The sequence below is a fragment of the Mustela erminea genome, chromosome 14 (genome assembly GCF_009829155.1).
Source record: "Mustela erminea isolate mMusErm1 chromosome 14, mMusErm1.Pri, whole genome shotgun sequence".
In the NCBI taxonomy this organism is placed as follows: Eukaryota; Metazoa; Chordata; class Mammalia; order Carnivora; family Mustelidae; genus Mustela; species Mustela erminea.
Window position 1 is genome coordinate 66,650,686 of NC_045627.1, and position 19,889 is coordinate 66,670,574.

The window sequence follows — 19,889 nt, forward strand, 5'->3', positions numbered from 1 at the left end:
TGCAGCAGTTTGATATACTAGTGGTTAAAAGTCTAGACTCTTGGGGGCACTAACTGGCTCGGTTGGAAGAGTAGAGCGTACAACTCTTTATCTCAGGGTTGTGAGTTCAAGGTCACAGTGAGTGTAGAGATTATTTAAATAAATAAATATCAAAAAAAAAAAAAAAAAAAGGTCCAGACTCTGGACTGGGTTTGAACCATGAACTAGCTATATGATCATTAAACTGCCTAACTTCTCTACACATTAAAACTTCATCATCTGTAAAATGAAGATAATATGTGCCCACTTTATAGAGATGTTTTGAGGATTAAATAGACAAAATACTTACCGATGATAGGCTTCTCGCCGATACTTTTTCAGGGCATGTTTATCCATGTTAGCAGGCATATCCGCTGCATTCTGTAACCGATCACTCCAGGAGGTTGTCATTTTATTTCAATTGTATGCTGAATTCTAGAAAAGAAAATCAGTAATTTAGTGGCTTAATGTTAGTATCTATTTACTGTTGTGCTGTTTTAATTAGAAAAATTCTAGGGGCACCAGGTGGCTCAGTTGGTTAAGCATCTGACTCTTGATTTCAGCTCAGGTCATGATTTCAGGGTAATGAGCTTGAGCCCCACATCAGGCTCTGTGCTGAGCAAGAAGCCTGCTTAAGATTCTCTTTGTTCTCCCTCAGCACCCACTCCCTCACACTCGCGCACTCTCTCTAAAATATATATATATATATATATATATATATATATATATATATATATATATACACACACACATATATATATATGCAAAAGATCCGAACTGATGTTTCATCAATAAAGATATACAGATGGCAAATAAGCACATGAAATGATGCTCAACACCATTTATCATCAAGGAAATGCAAATTACCACCACAATAAGTTTCTACTACATGGGGGTATAGTAGTACTGGTGTACAGTAGTAGTGTGGTATAGTGTAGTACTGGGTGGCCCAGTCAGTTAAGCGTCTGCCTTCAACTCAGATCATGATCCCATGGTCCTGGGATCAAGCCCTATATAGGGCTCCCTGCTCAGCGAGGAGTCTGTTTCTTGCTCAGCTTGCTGCCCCCCTTACTTGTGCTCTGTCAAATAAATAAATAAAATCTTAAAGAAAAAAAAGATTCCACTACATGCCTGTTAGAATATTTAAAATTTTAAAAAGACTGACCATGACAAACTTGGGTGAGGAAACAGAGCAACTAGTACTTTTATACACCACCACTAAGACTATAAAAATGGTACAAGCACTTTGGAAAAGTTTCCTATCTCTTTAAAAGTTAAACACGCATCTACTTATGTCCCAACCCTTCTAAGTAATTATCCAAGAGAAATGAAAGCATGTATCACGTAAAGACTTATACACAAATATTCACAGCAGCTTTGTCTGTAATACCCATAAACTAAAAACAACTCAAATATCTATACAGGTGAAAGAATAAACTGTAGTATGCTCATACTACTTTGCAATAAAAAGAAATGAACTACTGAAAACATGAATAAATTTCAAAATTATGCTGAGTGAAAGCAGACAAGACATATAATATGATCCTATTTACATAAAATTCTAGAGAGTGCAAACTAATCTACAGTGACAGAAATAAGATCAGTGGTTCCCTAGGGCAAGCAATAAGGCCAAAGAGGGACCCAGGGAAACATTTGGGAGGGATATGTTCATTATATTAATTATGGTGACTGTTTCATGAGTGTATATATGTCAAAACTTACTGTATACTCTAAATTTGTGAAGTTTACTGTATATATTTTTAATACATTTTTTTAAAGGATTCTATTTATTTGAGACAGATACGGAGAGAAAGAGCATGAGCAGGGGGAGGAGCAGAGGAAGAGGGAGAAGCAGACTCCCCACTGAGCCAGGAGCCTGAAGTGGAGCCAGGTCCCACAAGGACGTTAGGATCATGACCTGGGCCAACGGCAGACACCCAGCCATCTGAGCCATCCAGGTGCCCCTACTGTATGTATTTATACCTCAGTGAAACTTTTTTAAAATTCGGGGTTTTTTTTTTTTCCTTTCCTTAAAAATTAAAGGTTGTAATTACACTAAGAAAGATATCTCCCAAGTATTTTAACTATTTTATTACTTTCTTCAAATTATTTGTAGCAAAAATTCAAAGCACTCTCAGGTCAATCATGGACTAAACAAAATATATTTTATTTTAAGAATTCAAGTTACACACTCTCAGCAAAGGTAACATCCAACTTCAGGGGTGCCTGGGTGGCTCAGTCTGTTAAGCCTCTGCCTTCAGCTTGGGTCATGATCTCAGCGTCCTGGGATCGAGCCCTACATTGGCCTTCTCTGCTCAGTGGAGAGTCTGCTTCTCCCTCTTCCTCTGCACCTGCTGTGAGTGCACTCTCTCTCAAATAAAATCTTTAAAAAAAAACATAAAACTAGGGCGCCTGGGTGGCTCAGTGAGTTAAGTCGCTGCCTTTGGCTCAGGTCATGATCTCAGCGTCCTGGGATCGAGCCTTACATTGGCCTTCTCTGCTCAGTGGAGAGTCTGCTTCTCCCTCTTCCTCTGCACCTGCTGTGAGTGCACTCTCTCTCAAATAAAATCTTTAAAAAAAAACATAAAACTAGGGCGCCTGGGTGGCTCAGTGGGTTAAGTCGCTGCCTTTGGCTCAGGTCATGGTCTCAGGGTCCTGGGATCGAGTCCCGCATCGGGCTCTCTGCTCAGCAGGGAGCCTGCTTCCTCCTCTCTCTCTCTCTCTGCCTGCCTCTCTGCCTACTTGTGATCTCTCTCTGTCAAATAAATAAATAAAATCTTAAAAAAAAAAAACATAAAACTAAAGTGTAAACATAAAATGACTATCATTAATATGGGATAAAATCTGCCATGGTCTATACAGTTACGTGAAGGTAAGGGGGTAAGATTGTCTTAAATCATCATCTTCAAACAATTCCTCACATATGACAATTTTACTATGATCTTATCATACATCTTAACATTACATGACAGACTTTTGAACTCTATCCACAGAATCAATCTATCTAATGCTTAACTATTTTTCATAGTAATATTAAAAGTAAAGATGAAGATGCTTTATCAACTGGCCAAAAAAAAAAAGAGAGATTTCTATTAAGTAAGATACATTAAGTAAATATACATTTGTCACCTGTTTACAGTGTCAAGCTCGAGTAGTTTCTTTCACTAAGGTACAGCAATGACTAATACCAAATAAAAACCTCAAATTTTAATTCCTTTCAAAAAATATGGTAGTTAGAAATATTCTTTGTTTCAACATAAAATAAACAATCTGAATAGCAACAAGAGAAATAAACTTTCAAGCATTTGAAATACAAGAGTTTCACGCTTTAAAAATATTTCAGGCAAAACATACTCCTTTCACCACTAATACCACCCTCCCCACCAAAAGGGAAACCAGCTGCCCCAACAGCTCCAGGCAACTGCGAAAAACAGGAAGCAAAGAGTAACTGAAACTGCAGGATAAACCTGGGTAGCAAAACCATTTTAAATGTTTCAGATCACATCAGTAATTCACTCAGAAAGGAGCTGCACTTGAGGAGAACCTGGGTGGTTCAGTCAGTTAAGCATCTGCCTTTGGCTTGGGTCATGATCTCGGAGTCCTGGGATTAAGCACCGCTTTGGGCTCACTGCTAAGGGATGAGTCTGGTTCTCCCTAGCCCACTGCCCCTCCCCACCCCCCATGCTTTCTCACAATAAATAAAATCTTTAAAAAAAAAAAAAAAAGTAGCAGCACTTAAACACATTACGTAGCACAAGCCTATTCGGCAAAGTGTTTTACACTGCATATTGAACCAAATACTTATTTTTCAACAGATAATAGGTAATGATAACAGTACATAAATATGAACTCTCAGAGTTTTACTAAACTTGACTGGAATTTATTCTGTTTGAAATATAAAACTTGAGATTGCTAAGTTTTATAATCAACCATTCTAAGAACACTGCTTTGAAACTTGAGTAAAAAGGATCACTTTGAATGGTTTCTTAAAATTTTCTCACCAGCTTGAAATTTATTTTAAGCTTCAAAAATACAAACTGAGTTGCATATTAAACTAGTTTATAGAAAAAGAAGAGTTAAAGTCACATCCTCCATTTGTACGCCTGGTTCTGAACTAAGTAGGCACATGTGTTTGTGTACGTGTGCGCACACGTGTATAAAGTAATAAAATCACTTTATTATAGTTGACTTTTTAAAAACATTTTCAGGCATCTGAGCGGCTCAGCTGGTTAAGCATTTCCCTTCGGCTCAGGTCATGATCCCAGGGGCCTGGGACAGAGTCCCATGTCAGGCTCCCTGCTCCACAAGGAGTCTGCTTCTTGTTCACTATCTCGTTCTCTCTCTCTCTCAAACAAAGTAAAAAAAAAAAAAAAAAAAATCAAAAAAAATTTTGTTTAAATAAATAAATAAAAACATTTCCTTTGTGGGGTACCTGGATAGCTCCATCAGTTAAGTGTCTGCCTTCGGCTCGGGTCATGATCCCAAGATCCTGGAATGGACCCCCACATGGAGCTTCCTGCTCATGGGGAGTCTGCTTTTCCCTCCCCCACTACCTCTACGCACCCCCAGCCCCACTTAAGAGCACTCTCTCACTCTCTCTCAAATAATCTTTAAAAAAACAAATGAAAACATTTCCTTTGTTGTGATACAAAGGATACTTAACAGAATAACTGATATGACCTTATTTCTGCTCTTATGTTCCAGCAACTTGTTAACAGCTTTAAATGTACAATCCATATAATTAACACAGGTTATATACGAACTATAAGGTATGTTGAGCTGAAAGATACTGAGAATACTGACTATACAGTAAGCCTTACCAATTAGTGCTATGGACCATTTCTACCAAGAGGAAAATGCACATATGTACAGTCAGCTTTACAAGCTGCTGCTGACAATCCTTGATAAGTCTCTACTATGGACATCTGTTTGGTAAAGAGGCACATTTTACACATAGCCCTTGAAAACCCTATCCCTTGACCAATGAGCAAGTAAAACCAAGGAAGTATAGTGGTCAGTTTTTTTTTTTTTTTAAGATTTTATTTATTTATTTGACAGATCACAAGTAGGCAGAGAGGCAGGCAGAGAGAGGAAGGGAAGCAGGCTCCCTGCTGAGCAGAGAGCCTGACTCGGGGCTCTATCCCAGGACCCCAGGATCATGACCTGAGCCGAAGGCAGAGGCTTTAACCCACTGAGCCACCCAGGAGCCCCCGTGGTCAGTTATTTATAACAGTATGTGTGGCTTAGCATCCCCTCTGTAACATGACCGCAAATAAACTAACTTACAAATACATTCCCTAGAAAACAAGGGAAGTCAGATCCAGGTTTAGATTAATTCATCTAAAAATACTAAAAATCTAAATCATAGTATCTATAATTAATAGCATAGAGACCAAGGGCTGGCTGCCCCAAGATGGGCCTCTTTGACATGAACATTATTTTGATTTAAAAGCAGTCAAGGGGCGCCTGGGTGGCTCAGTAGGTTAATGCCTCTGACTTCGGCTCAGGTCATGATCTCAGGGTTCTGGGGTGAAGCCCCACATTGGGCTCTCTGCTCAGCAGGGAGCCTGCTTCCTCCTCCTCTTGCCTGCCTCTCCACCTACTTGTAATCTCTGTCTGTCAAATAAATACATTTTTTAAAAATTGGGGAAAAAAAAAAAAAAGCAATCAAAACCCAGCAGGTTCAGGAAAGCTCTTTACCTCTCCCTCAACTGCCTACTTGCACCAAGAGAAGAGCTATTAACAGAGATTCCCCTAAGACGCTTAGATACATAAGGCAATCTTTGTTTCCCAGCCATTTTCTCTCAAGTCCTTGCTAAGAGTCTTTCTGCCCTTTGTATCCTCAGGCCCTTAGCCCCCTCCTCAGCTCACACAAGCATCACGTTGCCTGTCTCTGGAATCTGTATGTCTGTGTGGATTGTCCCTATGTATGCTATTAAGTTTGATTTCCTCCTGTTAATTTGTCTCATGTCAATCTGATTCTTCATCCAGCTAGGACTCTAAAGGGCAAAGAAAATTCTTCCTTCCTGAAAATGGTGTCATCTATAATCCAAAGAATTGCGCTTTGAAAGAAACTATAGCTCTAAAAGTATTTTTGTAACTTTTGCTCCTTCTAATAATACTAAAAGTAATACACGGAAGAAAATAATCACATAAAGTATTTTAAGATGTAGTAGTCAATTTTTCCCCCAAAGTGAGACTTCTTAAAACTGCTGTATATAAACTGTGTTAAATGTTTCATTAACTTCTTGCCTTTTGAATAGTTCATGACAGTTTTTTGTTCATTTTTCATTCCATTAGTTTCATTCAGTTCTATCTGAATGGACTTTTGCCCTGGACTATACATTTCAGGAAAAGGCAAGCATTCATAGTTTGCACGCCAAGTGATATACACAGCTAACAAATTTCAACTAATAAACTCACACCTATCCATGCGTATTATTTGCTATCCTCTTACCTTGCTTTCTTTTTCTTTCTTTTTTTTTTTTTTGCACATTAACACTTCCAGACATGATATATTTTGACAGTTAGAGTCAGACCCTTTCTCTAAAATGTAAGCTCTGTAAGGGTGAGATTTGTTTCATTTGTTGCTGTAACCCCAGTTCCTTTAACAGTAGACTTGATACAGACAGGCAGAAACAAATGGAACTCCTAAACCTCTACACTTGGAAGTCTTTGCTTTTTAGAAGTTAATTCTTGTATAAGTCTGAAAATACAAGAATACTGCACAAGTTCCTTTTAATGCTCTAAATGAGTCTTTGTGAAATCTTTTGGTTCAGAAACACAAGATTCTTGGCTTGATTAACGTAATATTTTGCTAACATTTCGACATCGGGCCTTGGAACAAAAGGTTCCTTGTTCTCTGATGGAAAATAACAAAACTGAGAGGAGATCTTGTCAAGTGAGAAATGCAGTACCTGTTGCCTTGACAATTGGTTTTTCTTCAAGCAATAACATGCTCCAATCTCTAGTCTGAAACTGGAAAGTAAAAATTTATTTCATCTATTCCTAAAGTTCCTAAATATATACAAACAAGACCTGAATTTTGTTAATGTTCTCTTCACCATTCTACTGCTGCTACTCCTAGAATTGTTACCTCAGCCCTATCACACAGAAGGCTATCTATCTGTTCTATATCAGCATATGAAGGCTGTTTTTTTTGACAGAGAGAGATCACAAGCAGGCAGAGAGAGAGAGGAGGAAGCAGGCTCCCCGCTGAGCAGGGAGCCCAATGTGAGGCTTGATCCCAGGACCCCGAGACCATGACCCGAGCCAAAGGCAGAGGCTTAACCCACTGAGCCACCCAGGCGCCCCTGAAGGCTGATTCTAACTAAATGTTTTGAGTAATATAAGACCTTCTACAATAATGGTCATTGACACAAAGAACAAGTATGTAAAGAAAACATTTTAAATGAATGGGCAGGAGGATATGTAGTATGCCATCTATTTCTTCAAAATATTGCTATAATTAACTATGGTCTTTCAAAAGCATAAAGGTAATGAAGCCTAACAGTTTTTACAATCAGCCAATATAAAATATTTTTCACCTTCAGTAATGATTCTTAAATACTCTTTTAAAAAGGAGGCAAAAAAAGAAAGTCTAATTTCAAAATGAATGAATTTTTACTGATGATTTCCTGGCTCACAATTACACTGTTGTACCTATTACCTTTCCTCTCACAAAATAAAAAAATAAAAATAAAAATCAGAAAGTCAGAAATAATCACAGTATTTCTACTTCTTGGTTTATAAATTCACATTTATGGATTAGTCTGCTTATTTGGTAAAAATTCAGAGATGTGTAAGTTCAATGCCTTAATAACCCTAACTTAACAGCTAACATTTAACATTTACTAAGTGTTCACCTTTTTCACATATTATTTTAAGCACTATACATATTTTTCTGACTTCTCACAACCATGTGAGTTAGGTGCTATTCTGTCATACAAAGAAGAAAAGAGCATACTGAAATTAAATAATTTGACCTATGTCATAGAATTATACTTGTGATGAAGAGTACAGATTCTAAAGCCACACTGCCTGGGTTCAAAACGTAACTCCAACACTAATTAGCTCTATGACTGAGCAAATTACACAATCCCTTCAGCTTCTTCCACTCCAAAATGGTGAGAGTTGGAACAAGGATTCAATCCATTAATAAGTGCAAGGTACTAAGAACAATGGCTGATACATAGTGCTTAATCATTTATTATTTATAATGGTAGAGGCTGCAATGTTCTACAATGTTCTGCAACATTCTACATTGCAGCTTCTGCACAATGTAGAACAGTAGTTCCGGCCCCTTATCCATGGTTTCCCTTTCCACGGTTTCAGTTACCCATGGTCAGCTGCAGTCCCCAGAAGCAGATGATCCTCCTTCTGCCCATATAGGCAGAAGGTCAATAGTAGCTTAAGGTTATGTCACAATGCCTACGTCATTCACTTCATCTTATTACGTAGATATTTTATCATCTCGTGTCATCACAAGAAGGGTGAGGGCAGTACAAGAAGATAATTTAGAAGACATTACATTCACATAACTTTTATTATAGTTTTGTTCCACAAAACTGACCAGGGCTCTTCAAATATATTAATATTATGGAAACAAACAAAAAGCTGGACCTGATGTGGATTAAAAGTAATTACAGGGACATGACAACTAAATGCAATTCATGATCTTTCACTAGATCCAGGACCAAGGGTTAGAGTGGAGAATAACTATAAAGTTCATTTGGGGCAGGAGACGGGGGGGCTTGGAGAACTTAGTCGGTTAAGTGTCTGACTCTTGATCTCAGAATGGTGAGTTCAAGCCCTGCATTGAGGTCCATACCAGACCTACTTAAAAAAAAAAAAATCAGACTAAAAATAAAATATTTTAAAAAGGGGCGGGTGGCGCCTGGGTGGCTCAGTGGGTTGAGCCTCTGCGTTCAGCTCAGGTCATAATCCCATATTGGGCTCTCTGCTCACCAGGGAGCCTGCTTCCCCCTCTTTCTCTGCCTGCCTCTCTACCTACTTTTGATCTCTCTTTCTCTATCAAATAAATAAGTAAAAATAACATCTTTTAAAAAAAAATCAGAAACACCTAAAACACCATAAACAAATTGGTTTATTCATATAATGCAACACTACAAAGTGATTAAAATGAATGAACTAAAGTCTTATCAACATGGACACATATTATAAACAACACTGGGGTGCCCAGGTGGCTCAGTCAGTTAAATACTTGACTCCTGATTTCGGCTCAGGTCATGATCTCAGGGTCCTAGGATTGAGCCCCGTGTTGGGCTCCCCAGGAGTCTGCCTCTCCCTCTATCTCTCCTGCTTCATGCTCTCTCTTGCTCACTCACTCTCCAATAAAATCTTTTTTAAAATGTCTAAGCAAAAAAAAAAAGTTGCAAAATCATATGTATAATGTATTAAATAAGAAGAGTATATGTACTAGTGGTGGCTGGGTGGCTCAGTCAGTAAAGCATCCAACTCGATCTCAGCTCAGATCCCGATCTCAGGGTTGTGAGTTCAAGCCTCACGCTGGGCTCCAAGCTCGGCATGGAGCCTACTTAAAACACACACACACACACACACACACACACACACACACACACACGGTAGGAACTAATAGTTCAACACTCTCCAAGTCAATTTAATCCTTCTGATTCTGTATTCCACCTAAAAAGAAGGCAGCTTTGCTGCTCTGCTGACAATTTTGCTATTTTTATTGTTTTTCATTGGCTTATTGCTAAAGTTGTTTTCCATTTAAGAAAGAATGAGACACACATGGGTGGCTCAGTCGGTTAAGTGTCTGCCTTCACCTCAGGTCATATTCCCAGAGTTCCACCTGGAACTCCCTATTCAGTGGGGAGTCTGCTTCCCCCTCTGCCCCTCCCCTCGCTTGTGCATGCACACACACACACTCTCTCTGTCAAATGAATAACTAAAATCTTTTTTGAAAAAAAAATGAACAAAAAGCCACTGCAAACTCTGGTAACCAATCACAGAACACAACCAAATTTCAAATAATAAAAAGTCATATAAGATTTACTGTGTCAGGGGGCGCCTGGGTGGCTCAGTGGGTTAAGCCGCTGCCTTCGGCTCAGGTCATGATCTCAGGGTTCTGGGATCGAGCTCCGCATCGGGCTCTCTGCTCAGCAGGGAGGCTGCTTCCTCCTCTCTCTCTGCCTGCCTCTCTGCCTACTTGTGATCTCTCTCTGTCAAATAAATAAATAAAATCTTTAAAAAAAAAAAAAAAAAGATTTACTGTGTCAGGTGACAAGAAATTCAGTAATCTATAACAATTTGCAATCAACATCCTTAAAGCAAAGAACTTTTAGGGGCATCTGGGTTACTCTGTCCATTGACCATCTGACTCTTGGCTTCAGGTCAGGATCTCAGGGTTGTGAGACTGAGCCCTGAATTGGGCTACCAGCTCCGCAGGGAGTCTACTCAAGATTCTCTCATCTTCTCCCTCTGCCCCTCCCCCCACTCACATATTTTTTTTTTTCCTCTCTCTCTAGGATAAATCAATCTTTAAAGGAAAGAACTTTTTTAGTTCTGAACCTAAAAAACAACACAAACACCTACCACTCATTACAAAAAATTATCTTGGGGCACCTGGATGGCTCAGTGGGTTAAGCATCTGCCTTCAACTCAGGTCATGATCCCGGGATCCTGGGATAGAGCCCCAAAGCCAGGCTCCCTGCTCATTAGAGAGCCTGCTTTTCCCTCTCCCCAACTCTTGCTCCTGTTCTCTCTCTCTCTCTCTCTTAGAATAATAAATAAAACCTTTATTTAAAAAAAAAAAATTATCTTACTTCATTGTGCTGTATCTTCCAAAAATCTACATAGCCTATCTTGTAAGCAGCTTATCAGAAATTCTATCTCTAGCTTTATCTCATACTATTACTCTACCACATACTTTTAGTGAGAGCAACCTATTAATTAAACCCTCAATATATCCACCTTCGCATCTTCTTACTCTCCTGTCATCATCACTCGTGCTTTTCTGATCCCACCAACATGCAGTAACATCCCCACTCTGAACAAAAAAGTGAGAGTTAACATTTATAATTTAATGTATGCCAGTATTGCTTCAATGGAATTATCCCACTTAATCCATACAACCTTGTGAAATTTGTTCTATTTTCCCGTTTTTCGTGGTGAGACAAACTAAGTGAGGTCTTCCATCTTCTCCAAGGTTGCATGGCTGGTTAAGTTGCAAGCCAGATCTCAAACCCAGACTCCAAAAACCACACTCTTAAACATACGTGATGCTACCTCCTGGCTCAAAGTATTGAAGGGCTTTATTGCTCAAATGTCACTGAGCATATGCCCTGTGATATTTAACATGTTGTGTTCCCAAATGTTGTCCAAGTGGCTCAAAATACTACATTCCTTCAACAAAAATTTACTGAGAGCCTGTACGCCAGGCAATGTTGACCACTGGGTATAAAAATATGTTACAGAGCCTTTACAAATGAAAAGTAGATGAATTCTTCAGATACGTGGACATCCCAGAAAGTGGGTAAATGAAAATTAAAAATATGTACATAGCAAGTGAAACTACATAAAAACTATGTTTAAATAGGAATTGGAAAAGAACTTAGTTATACATCATATGATAAAGTTGGGATCTGTTTCCTGTTCTGCTCTTTCATTGAATTAAGCTTTTTGTTAAAAAAGCTAAGCAATGAAAAGATGTATTTAAAGAAAAAAGGCTTAAGTGCTTTCTTCCATAAAACAGCAAAAACAGGGGCGCCTGGGTGGCTCAGTGGGTTAAGCCCCTGCCTTCGGCTCAGGTCGTGATCTCAGGGTCCTGGAATCGAGCCCCACATTGGGCTCTCTGCTCAACGGGGAGCCTGCTTCCCCCTCTTCCTCTGCCTGCCTCTCTGCTGACTTGTGATCCCTCTCTCTCTGTGTCAAATAAGTAAATAAAATCTTAAAAAAAAAAAAAAAAACAGCCTAGAGACAGACAAATGAACATCCCTAACGTTCCACTATAATCTGGCTTTCTTTAGGAAGATAAACCTATTGTCAGTACTAAGGCTTGCAGATACCATCAGTAAATATCTCTCTATACAAATCTTCCTACAATAATAAACTTTTGGAAACCTGTAGCTAATTGTAAATTTTCATACCATGGAATCAAATTTTAGTACTGAAAGAAACCCGGGTGTCTGGGTGGCTCAGTCCCTTAACCCTCTGCCTTCTGCTCAAATTCTGATCCCAGGGTCCTGGGAGCAAGCCCTCCATCTAGGTCCTTGCTCAGCGGGAGCCTACTTCTCTGTCTGCCTCTTCCCCAGCTTGTGTGCTGACAAATAAATAAAATCCTCAAAAACAAACCAAAATACTGGAAAAAACCTTGCAGAACTCTCCTTCAGCCCTCTCATTTTACAGACTGATTTGCTAAATTCTTAAATCTAAATGCAGCAACAACCTATAAGAGCTGAAATTGTAGCAGCTTATACTGCAAAAGAAATGCATTTCAGAAGTAGTCCGTGTGTGCTACCATCAAGCCATCATGCAGAGGCCTGGATGTCTTCATCTGGATAAATTCTAACCATGGTTGAGAAGTGTCCCAGTAAGGACTCCTAGATGGCTCAGGGGTAGAGCAGGCGACTCTTGATCTCAAGGTTGTGAGTTGGAGCCCCACATTTGGGCGTGAAGCCTACTAAAAGAAAATTAAGGAAAAAAAGTGTGTCGTGGTAACTATTTAAAAGGACTTCAATCACATTAAGTCTCCACGGTAAACGGTACTGTTTCAACATTCTTCCTTGTGGATTACACTTAGAATTTGCATCCGCTGTCTTAAGAGGCAAAATGAACAGTGTGCAGACATTACAAAACAAGCACAGTTCAATCAAGAACCTGTCTGCACCCGGACACGCAAGGGCGCACGCACGCACACAACCCTACAAAGGTGACCAGTCGCTGCGGATCACTGTACTTTACATCGTCAAACATAACGGCCCCAACGCCCACAGCTCTACCCACTGCTTTTAAAAGCTGAGGCCTACTGGCGTCAAAACCTCCAAACGTTTTGCTTACAACGAATGGTTCAGGCCTCAGATCTGCATCTCCCCTCGGCTTTCACCAGCTTCAGGAGACCCCAAGAAAAAAAAAAGCGGGGGGGACGGTCCGCCCCCAGACAGCTGACGCCTGACTTGGGAGCCGTTTAGAAATAACGAGCTTGGTTTTTGTGGCGGCTCGCGATTCAACGTGAGCTTTCCAGGAAGTGCTGCAAACGACAAAACAACTGGAATGTGGTCTATCAGGCCGGCAATTTCCTGCGGCTCTGGCGAAAACGTTGTCAGCCTCGCCTCCTACCACGGCGGTCCGCTAGTTCCTTGGGGGCCACCCGGAACGCGCAGGGGGTGAAGCCCTGGAAGGGGGACGGAAAGACTGGCCTCCGCTGCCTACGGGAGGAAGGCGGCGTCCTCCGGAAAAAAATAACCGGAACTCAGTAAAGAAGGGTCCGCCTGAGGCGAGATGGGGGCTGCCACGGGCGTGAGAAAAGCGGGGGGACAGGACACGGCGAGGCTGGCTCTGAGGAGACCAAGGGCCGCGCTCCGAGGGGAAGGCGGGTCCCCGCGAGCCGACGGCAGAAACAATGGCGCGAGCGTGACGTGGGGCTGGGGGCGTCGCCGCGGTGGCTGGGGCTGCTCTGAGGCGGGGGCCAGCTGGGGATAGGTTTGGGGGTGGGGGGCGACGTGCGGCCACGAGGGTGTCGAGTCCGCGGGCGCTGGGATGGAGGAGAGGGGCCAGAGGGGTGCACCGGCCCGGGTGGGGCCGGGGCAGGGGCAGGCGGCGTCTCCCGGTCCCAAGTCGCGCGCTCTGCCGCGCACCCTCCCTGCCTCTCTCGCTCGCTCTCTCTCTCGCTCGCCCGCTCCCTCCCCGCCCTCCCGCGAGTCCCGCCGCACTCACCGGTCCGCCGCTCGGCAGCAATCCCAACGCGCAACTGCCGCAGCCGCCGGGGCGCGCTCCTTCCCCGCCCCCGCCGCCCCGGCGCCGCCCCCAGCTCGCGCCCGGCCAGGGACCGGCGTGCTGTTCTTTCCGCAGCTCCGCCGAAGAACCAGGCCGCCGCGACGCTCCCTAGCAGCACAGACTGAGAGGAGCCCGGTTGCGGGCGTGCGCCTGGGGCCCTAGCGCGGGTTTTCGAGACCCACAAATAACAGAACAGCAGTCGTTGACGACCTGTGGGATAAGGTACATTGACAACCCTTACATGTCATTTAGGTCTCCATCCCTTGGCTTTGTGTCTGGCCCCTCAGCAAGGCCCCACCACCTTGCCTGTGTCTATACACCAACACTTTCCCTTAAGGGGATGGGGCATCCTTTATCTCCTGGTCAAACAGACCTTAGATCCCTTCTGGTTCAGAAGGGACACACTGAGCCACCCAGGTGCCCCTGTAATTGAATATTTTAGGAGTGTTTTGTTTTGTTTTTTTCCTCAGTGATAAGATTCGGGGTAGTTTCTTTTCTTCTTTATACTTGTCCATAAATTTCCCAGATTTTCTACATCATTTATACTACTTGTATAATCAAGAACTTTGTCTCCAAAAGTCAGAAAAAATAATTTAAAAAATCTGGGACATGTGGGGTGCCTGGGTGGCTCAGTGGGTTGAGGCCTCTACCTTCTGCTCAGGTCATGATCCCAGGCTTGTGGGATCGAGCCCCGCAGTGGGCTCTCTGCTCGGCAGAGAGCCTGCTTCCTCCCTCTCTCTGCCTACTTGTGATCTCTGTCTGTCAAATAAATAAAATTCTTAAAAAAATAAAAATCAGGGACATGTAATAACTTAAAATATTGGGGAACAAGGACCTCATTCAGCTGGGGTCATGATCTCAGGGTCCTGGAATTGAGCTCAGCATTGGGATCCCTGCTTATCCGGAAGAATGCTTCTCCCTCTCCCTCTCCCTCTGACCCTCCTCCCTGCTTATGCCCTCTCTCTCTCTCTTTCTCTCTCTCTCCCCCTTTCTCTGTCACAAATAAATAAAACCTTTTTAAAAAATTGGGAAATAAACTTAAGAAATAACAGATGAAGAGAATATATCTGTAATACATAAAATAAAGATTTGTATCTAGAACATACAAAGGACTCAACGAATCAATAAGAAAAAAATCTAGTGGAAAATGGGCAAATAATATAAATTGGCAGTTCACAGAAGGAAGTTGCTAATCCCAAATTGCTAATAAGCACACAAAAACATGCAATCTCAATAGTAACCAGGGAAATGGAAATTGAAACTGAGATTGGCAACAATTTTCAATCTTCATAATATCAAAAGAATATAAATTGGCACAGCCACTTTAGAGGGCAATAGGACAACATCTATTAAATCCATGTTTCATCAGTGCCACTTCTAGTTATCTACCGTACTCCATGTGCATATGGAAATGTATATAAGGATAATTCCTATGATGTTGTTAATAAATTTTGGAATCAGCCTAAGTACCCACCAATAGGGGAATAGATAAATAAAATGCACAATACTCGGGGCGCCTGGGTGGCTCAGTGGGTTGAAGCCTCTGCCTTCGGCTGGGGTCGTGGTCCCAGGGTCCTGGGATCGAGCCCCGTGTTGGGCTCTCTGCTTGGCGGAGAGCCTGCTTCCCCCTCTCTCTCCGCCTGCCTCTCTCTGCCTCCTTGTGATCTCTGTCTGTCAAATAAATTGATTAATTAAAAAATTAAATTAAAAGAAAATGCACAATACTCATAATGCAATTCTGTAGAGAATTTAAGAGAAGTGACCTTGATCTATAGTCCTATAGTTGAGAGGCACCGAGATGGCTCAGTTGGTTAGGTGCCTTGGCTCAGGTCCTGATCTCAGGGTCCTAAGATCAAACCCTGCCTCAGGCTCCATGCTGGGTGTGGTGCCTGATTAAGATTCTCTCTCTCCCCCTCCTCCCTTTGCCCCCCCCTCACTTGCTCCCTCTCGCTTAAAAAAATACACAATATAGTTGAATATAAAACCCAAGTTGCAGTATAATATATAACATGCAAATATTATATATATATATATAATTGATATATTTTTTAAAATCTTCCTCAAAATGCTTAACTTCAGACAAACCCAAATTAAGGGCTATTCTATAAAATACCTGACCTGGATTCTTCAAAAGTGTTATGGTCAGGGCACCTGGCTGGCTCAGTTGGGAGAGTATGTGACTCTTGATCTTGGGGTCATGAGTCTGAGTTTCATGTTGGGTGGAGAGATTACTTAAAAATAAATAAATAAGTGGACTATTTTTTAAAAACTGGAAGCCTTCAAAAAAAAAAAAGTGTTAAGGTCATGAAAGCCAAGGAAAACATAGATTGGACGAGACTAAACGGACAAGACAACTAAATGTAACAGAGGATCCTGGAACAGTTAAAGTACATTAGTGGGAAAACTGGTGAAGTTCTAATAAAGTTTATAGTTTAATTATCAGCACATTGCACCAGTGTTCATTTCTTAGTTTTGATCACTGAACCAGAGTTATGGGACCCATTAACATTAGGAGAGGCTGAGTAAGGGTATACTGGAATTTTCTGTGACTTTTTTTTTTTAAGATTTTATTTATCTATTTGACAGAGAGACAGTGAGAGAGGGAACACAAGCAGGGGAGTGGAAGAGGGAGAAGCAGGCTCCCCGCTGAGCAGAGAGCTCAATCCCAGGACCCTGGGATCATGACGGAGCCTAAGGCAGATGCTTAATGACTGAGCCACCCAGGTGCCCGTTACTATTTTTGCAGTTCTTCTATCTAAAATTATTTCAAAATAAAATGGTAAGGCACTTTGCAACTCTTCTGTAAATCTAAAATTATTTTCAAAATAAAATGTTAAAACACAGACATAAATACCATTTTTTTCTTATCAACACTGCTATAGACAAATTCTAAATTCATGTGTTGAAACCTAATGCCCAACGTGATGGTATTTGGAGGTAGGGCCTTTGAGAGATAATTCGGTCATGAGGGCAGAGCCCTCATAAGTGGAATGAGTGCCCTTATAAAAGAGAACCCTGAAATCCTCCTACCCCTTCCACCTTGTAAGGACACAGCAAGAAGATAGCTTTCTCTGAACCAGGAAACAGGCCTTCACCAAATCTGTTCGTGCCTTGCCCTTGGACTTCCCAGCCTCTGGAACTGTGAAAATTTTCTTATACCAAGTCTCTGGTATACCACTATAGCTGCCCAAACTAAGAAAACCACACATTGTTTGTAAAAGATTTTTAAAACAGATCATAAGGCGACATCCCAAATGTTTATTAGAAGTTATTAAAAAAAAAAAGCTATCTCTGAAGATGAGGTAAAGGGCCAAGTGCGAGGGTAAAAGGGAGTTTAGCTTCATTTTACTGCAGTTTTTTGTTCCTTTTTTTTTTTTTCTTTTTCTTAGAGAAAGAGAGAGCATGTATGTGGAGGTAGGGTGGAGGGGCAGAGGAAGAGAGAGCGAGAGAATCTTAAGCAGGCTCCATACCCAGTACCCAACCCAAGGCGGAGCTCTGGGGCTCATCTCATGACCTCTTAAGATCACAACCTGAGCTGAAATCAAAGAGTCAGACACTTAACTGCTTAACTGACAGCCACCTACATGCCCCTATTTTATTGTTTCTGAAGATAAATGTATTCATATATTATTTTTGTAACCAGAAATTAATGTTTTAATTACAATAGAAAGGAAAAGGGCAGGACATTTGGATTTATGACTTTCTGGAGAAAGAGAAGCCATATCAACTATGAAAGAACCTTCCAACAGAAGACTGGGGAGCCCAAGGAAGCAATGGGCCTTATGTGGCTTGCCTGGGGTCTCTGATTTGGCATTGGCTGAAAGGCCTGGGCAGTGAGTGCTTAGCAAGAGAGGCCATCTTACCGAGGCACTGGATGGCCTCTCACCAAACTTTCTGCCCAGTACCCACATGGCTGTCCTACTCCTCTGATCAACATGATTTTTCCCCCAGAATACCATAAACTGTGAGTCACCCAGAATGTAAGCAGCATTCACAGGTCACTCATCAGTTTTCTTCTCGTTGGCAGAAGCTCTCAGAGAAATGAAAACATTGCTCAACACCCTGGCCTGGGGCCTAGAAACAGCCTCCGGCTGCCCAAAACTCTTTCTCCCAGGAAGTGTTCAGTGTTAGATCCAATCCGCCTTCTCAGGTGTCTCCTCTGTTTTTCGTCCTTCTTTCTCTGATAGCACAGGGTCAGCACTTGGGTGATTAGTGCCAGCACAGGCACTATGAAAGGAGACAATGAGAAAATGTTTAGTCTAGTTAGAAATGTCCACTCCAACTTGAGAGACAGGATATCCATGTAAGACTCAGGAGCACGGACATTTCTTCAAAATTATGCAGTGAGCTCCTACCTTGTGCCCAACACTCATCAACAGAGACATGGGTTTCTGCCCTTTTGGATGTTTCCAACTGCTTGGGAAGATGAGCTTTAGATAAATAAACAATTATTTAACTACAATTTTAGGAAAGAGAAATGCAGGAAAAGTGAAAGATGCTGTGAGAGAAAACAAAATAGGGGCTAGGTTTTGGGGTAGGGAGAGGCTCAGGGAACATTTCCCTATGGAAATAACATCTCAGCTGAGCCCTGAAGGATGAGTAGGACTTAAGCGAAAGAGATGGGCTTGCTTGGATGATTGGAAGAGTCCTGAAAGGGGGACCAGTAGGTACAAAGGCCGGAAATGAGTCACTATCTGATAGTGACTCAATACTGCATAAAGGCTAAGAATAAGGTAAGCCGGATCCCCACTTCTCTTTTTTTTTTTTTTTTAAGATTTTATTTATTTATTTGATAGACAGAGATCACAAGCAGGCAGAGAGGCAGGCAGAGAGAGAGAGAGAGGGAAGCAGGCTCCCTGCTGAGCAGAGAGCCCGATATGGGACTTGATCCCAGGACCCTGAGATCATGACCTGAGCCGAAGGCAGCGGCTTAACCCACTGAGCCACCCAGGCACCCCCGGATCCCCACTTCTGTTTCAACACAACTCTACTTTTACCTGTTTTAAAAAAAGATTCCAAAAAATGAAAATAAATAAAAATAAAAACAAAAGAAATAGGGGCACCTGGGTGACTCAGTTGGTTAAACATCTGACTCTTCATTTTGGCTCAGGTCATGTCTTGGGGTCATGCGATTGAGCCCCACATCAGCTCAGCAAGGAGTCTGCTTCTCTCCCTATCCCTCTGCCCCTCCCTAAGCTAGTGTGTGTGCTCTCTCCCTCTCTTTCTCTCACAAATAAAATTTTTTTTTAAGTGTGTTTGAAAGCACACTTAGCATTCTAAGCTCTGGAGGACCTCTCAGAAGACCTTTGCATGGACTCAAGGCTCCATGCTACAAGGGCTTGCTGATCTTAACCAAAGTTCATTGATTTTGCCACTGTTGTCTTGCCAGGCTCTTTCAAAGGGCCATCTTCCCACTCTGACTCTCCCAGTGGTGGTGTGGAAAGGCCTCAAAAGAGATCATTGACAGCAGCTCAGTACAGATCAGGCAGCTTAGTCCACAGGCAGCTTCTGTCTATGGAATCAGAGGCTGAAAATAGATCATTACATGCCACTAAAGTTCTAAATTGCTTCTAACCAGGCAGCATGCTGTAGGGATTAAGAAAATGGATTCCAGAGCCAGACTCTCTGGCTTCAACTTCTGGCTCCGCAGCTAACTAGTTGTGACCCGAGACAGGTGTCTCAATGCCCTCATGTCTTAGTTTCCCCATCTTTAAAATGGAGATGAGGATAATAATAGTATCTACCTCATATGCTTGATAAGGATCAAATGAGATCACATTTGTACAGCATTTGAGATAGGGCTGGGCATCCAGTAAGCACTATATAAATAAACTGGTTAAATCAAACCAAAGTGGCAACAGTGCATTTCATTTTTTATGAATTTATGGGTGGCA

General features: G+C 41.8%; 1 protein-coding gene across 2 annotated transcripts in view; it reads right to left on the reverse strand.

Annotated features, from left to right (window-relative positions):
* Window positions 1-14,039, reverse strand: part of NT5C2 (5'-nucleotidase, cytosolic II) — an 86,773-nt gene extending 72,734 nt beyond the window's left edge. For both annotated transcript variants that reach the window (XM_032313650.1, XM_032313649.1), the window contains exons 1-2: window positions 13,936-14,039; window positions 329-453 (exon numbers count right to left, since the gene is read on the reverse strand). In XM_032313650.1, coding sequence (XP_032169541.1) covers window positions 329-429 — 101 coding nt within the window. In that variant the 5' untranslated portion in view covers window positions 430-453; window positions 13,936-14,039. The remainder of the gene's footprint in view (window positions 1-328; window positions 454-13,935) is intronic.
* Window positions 14,040-19,889: the final 5,850 nt, after the last annotated feature.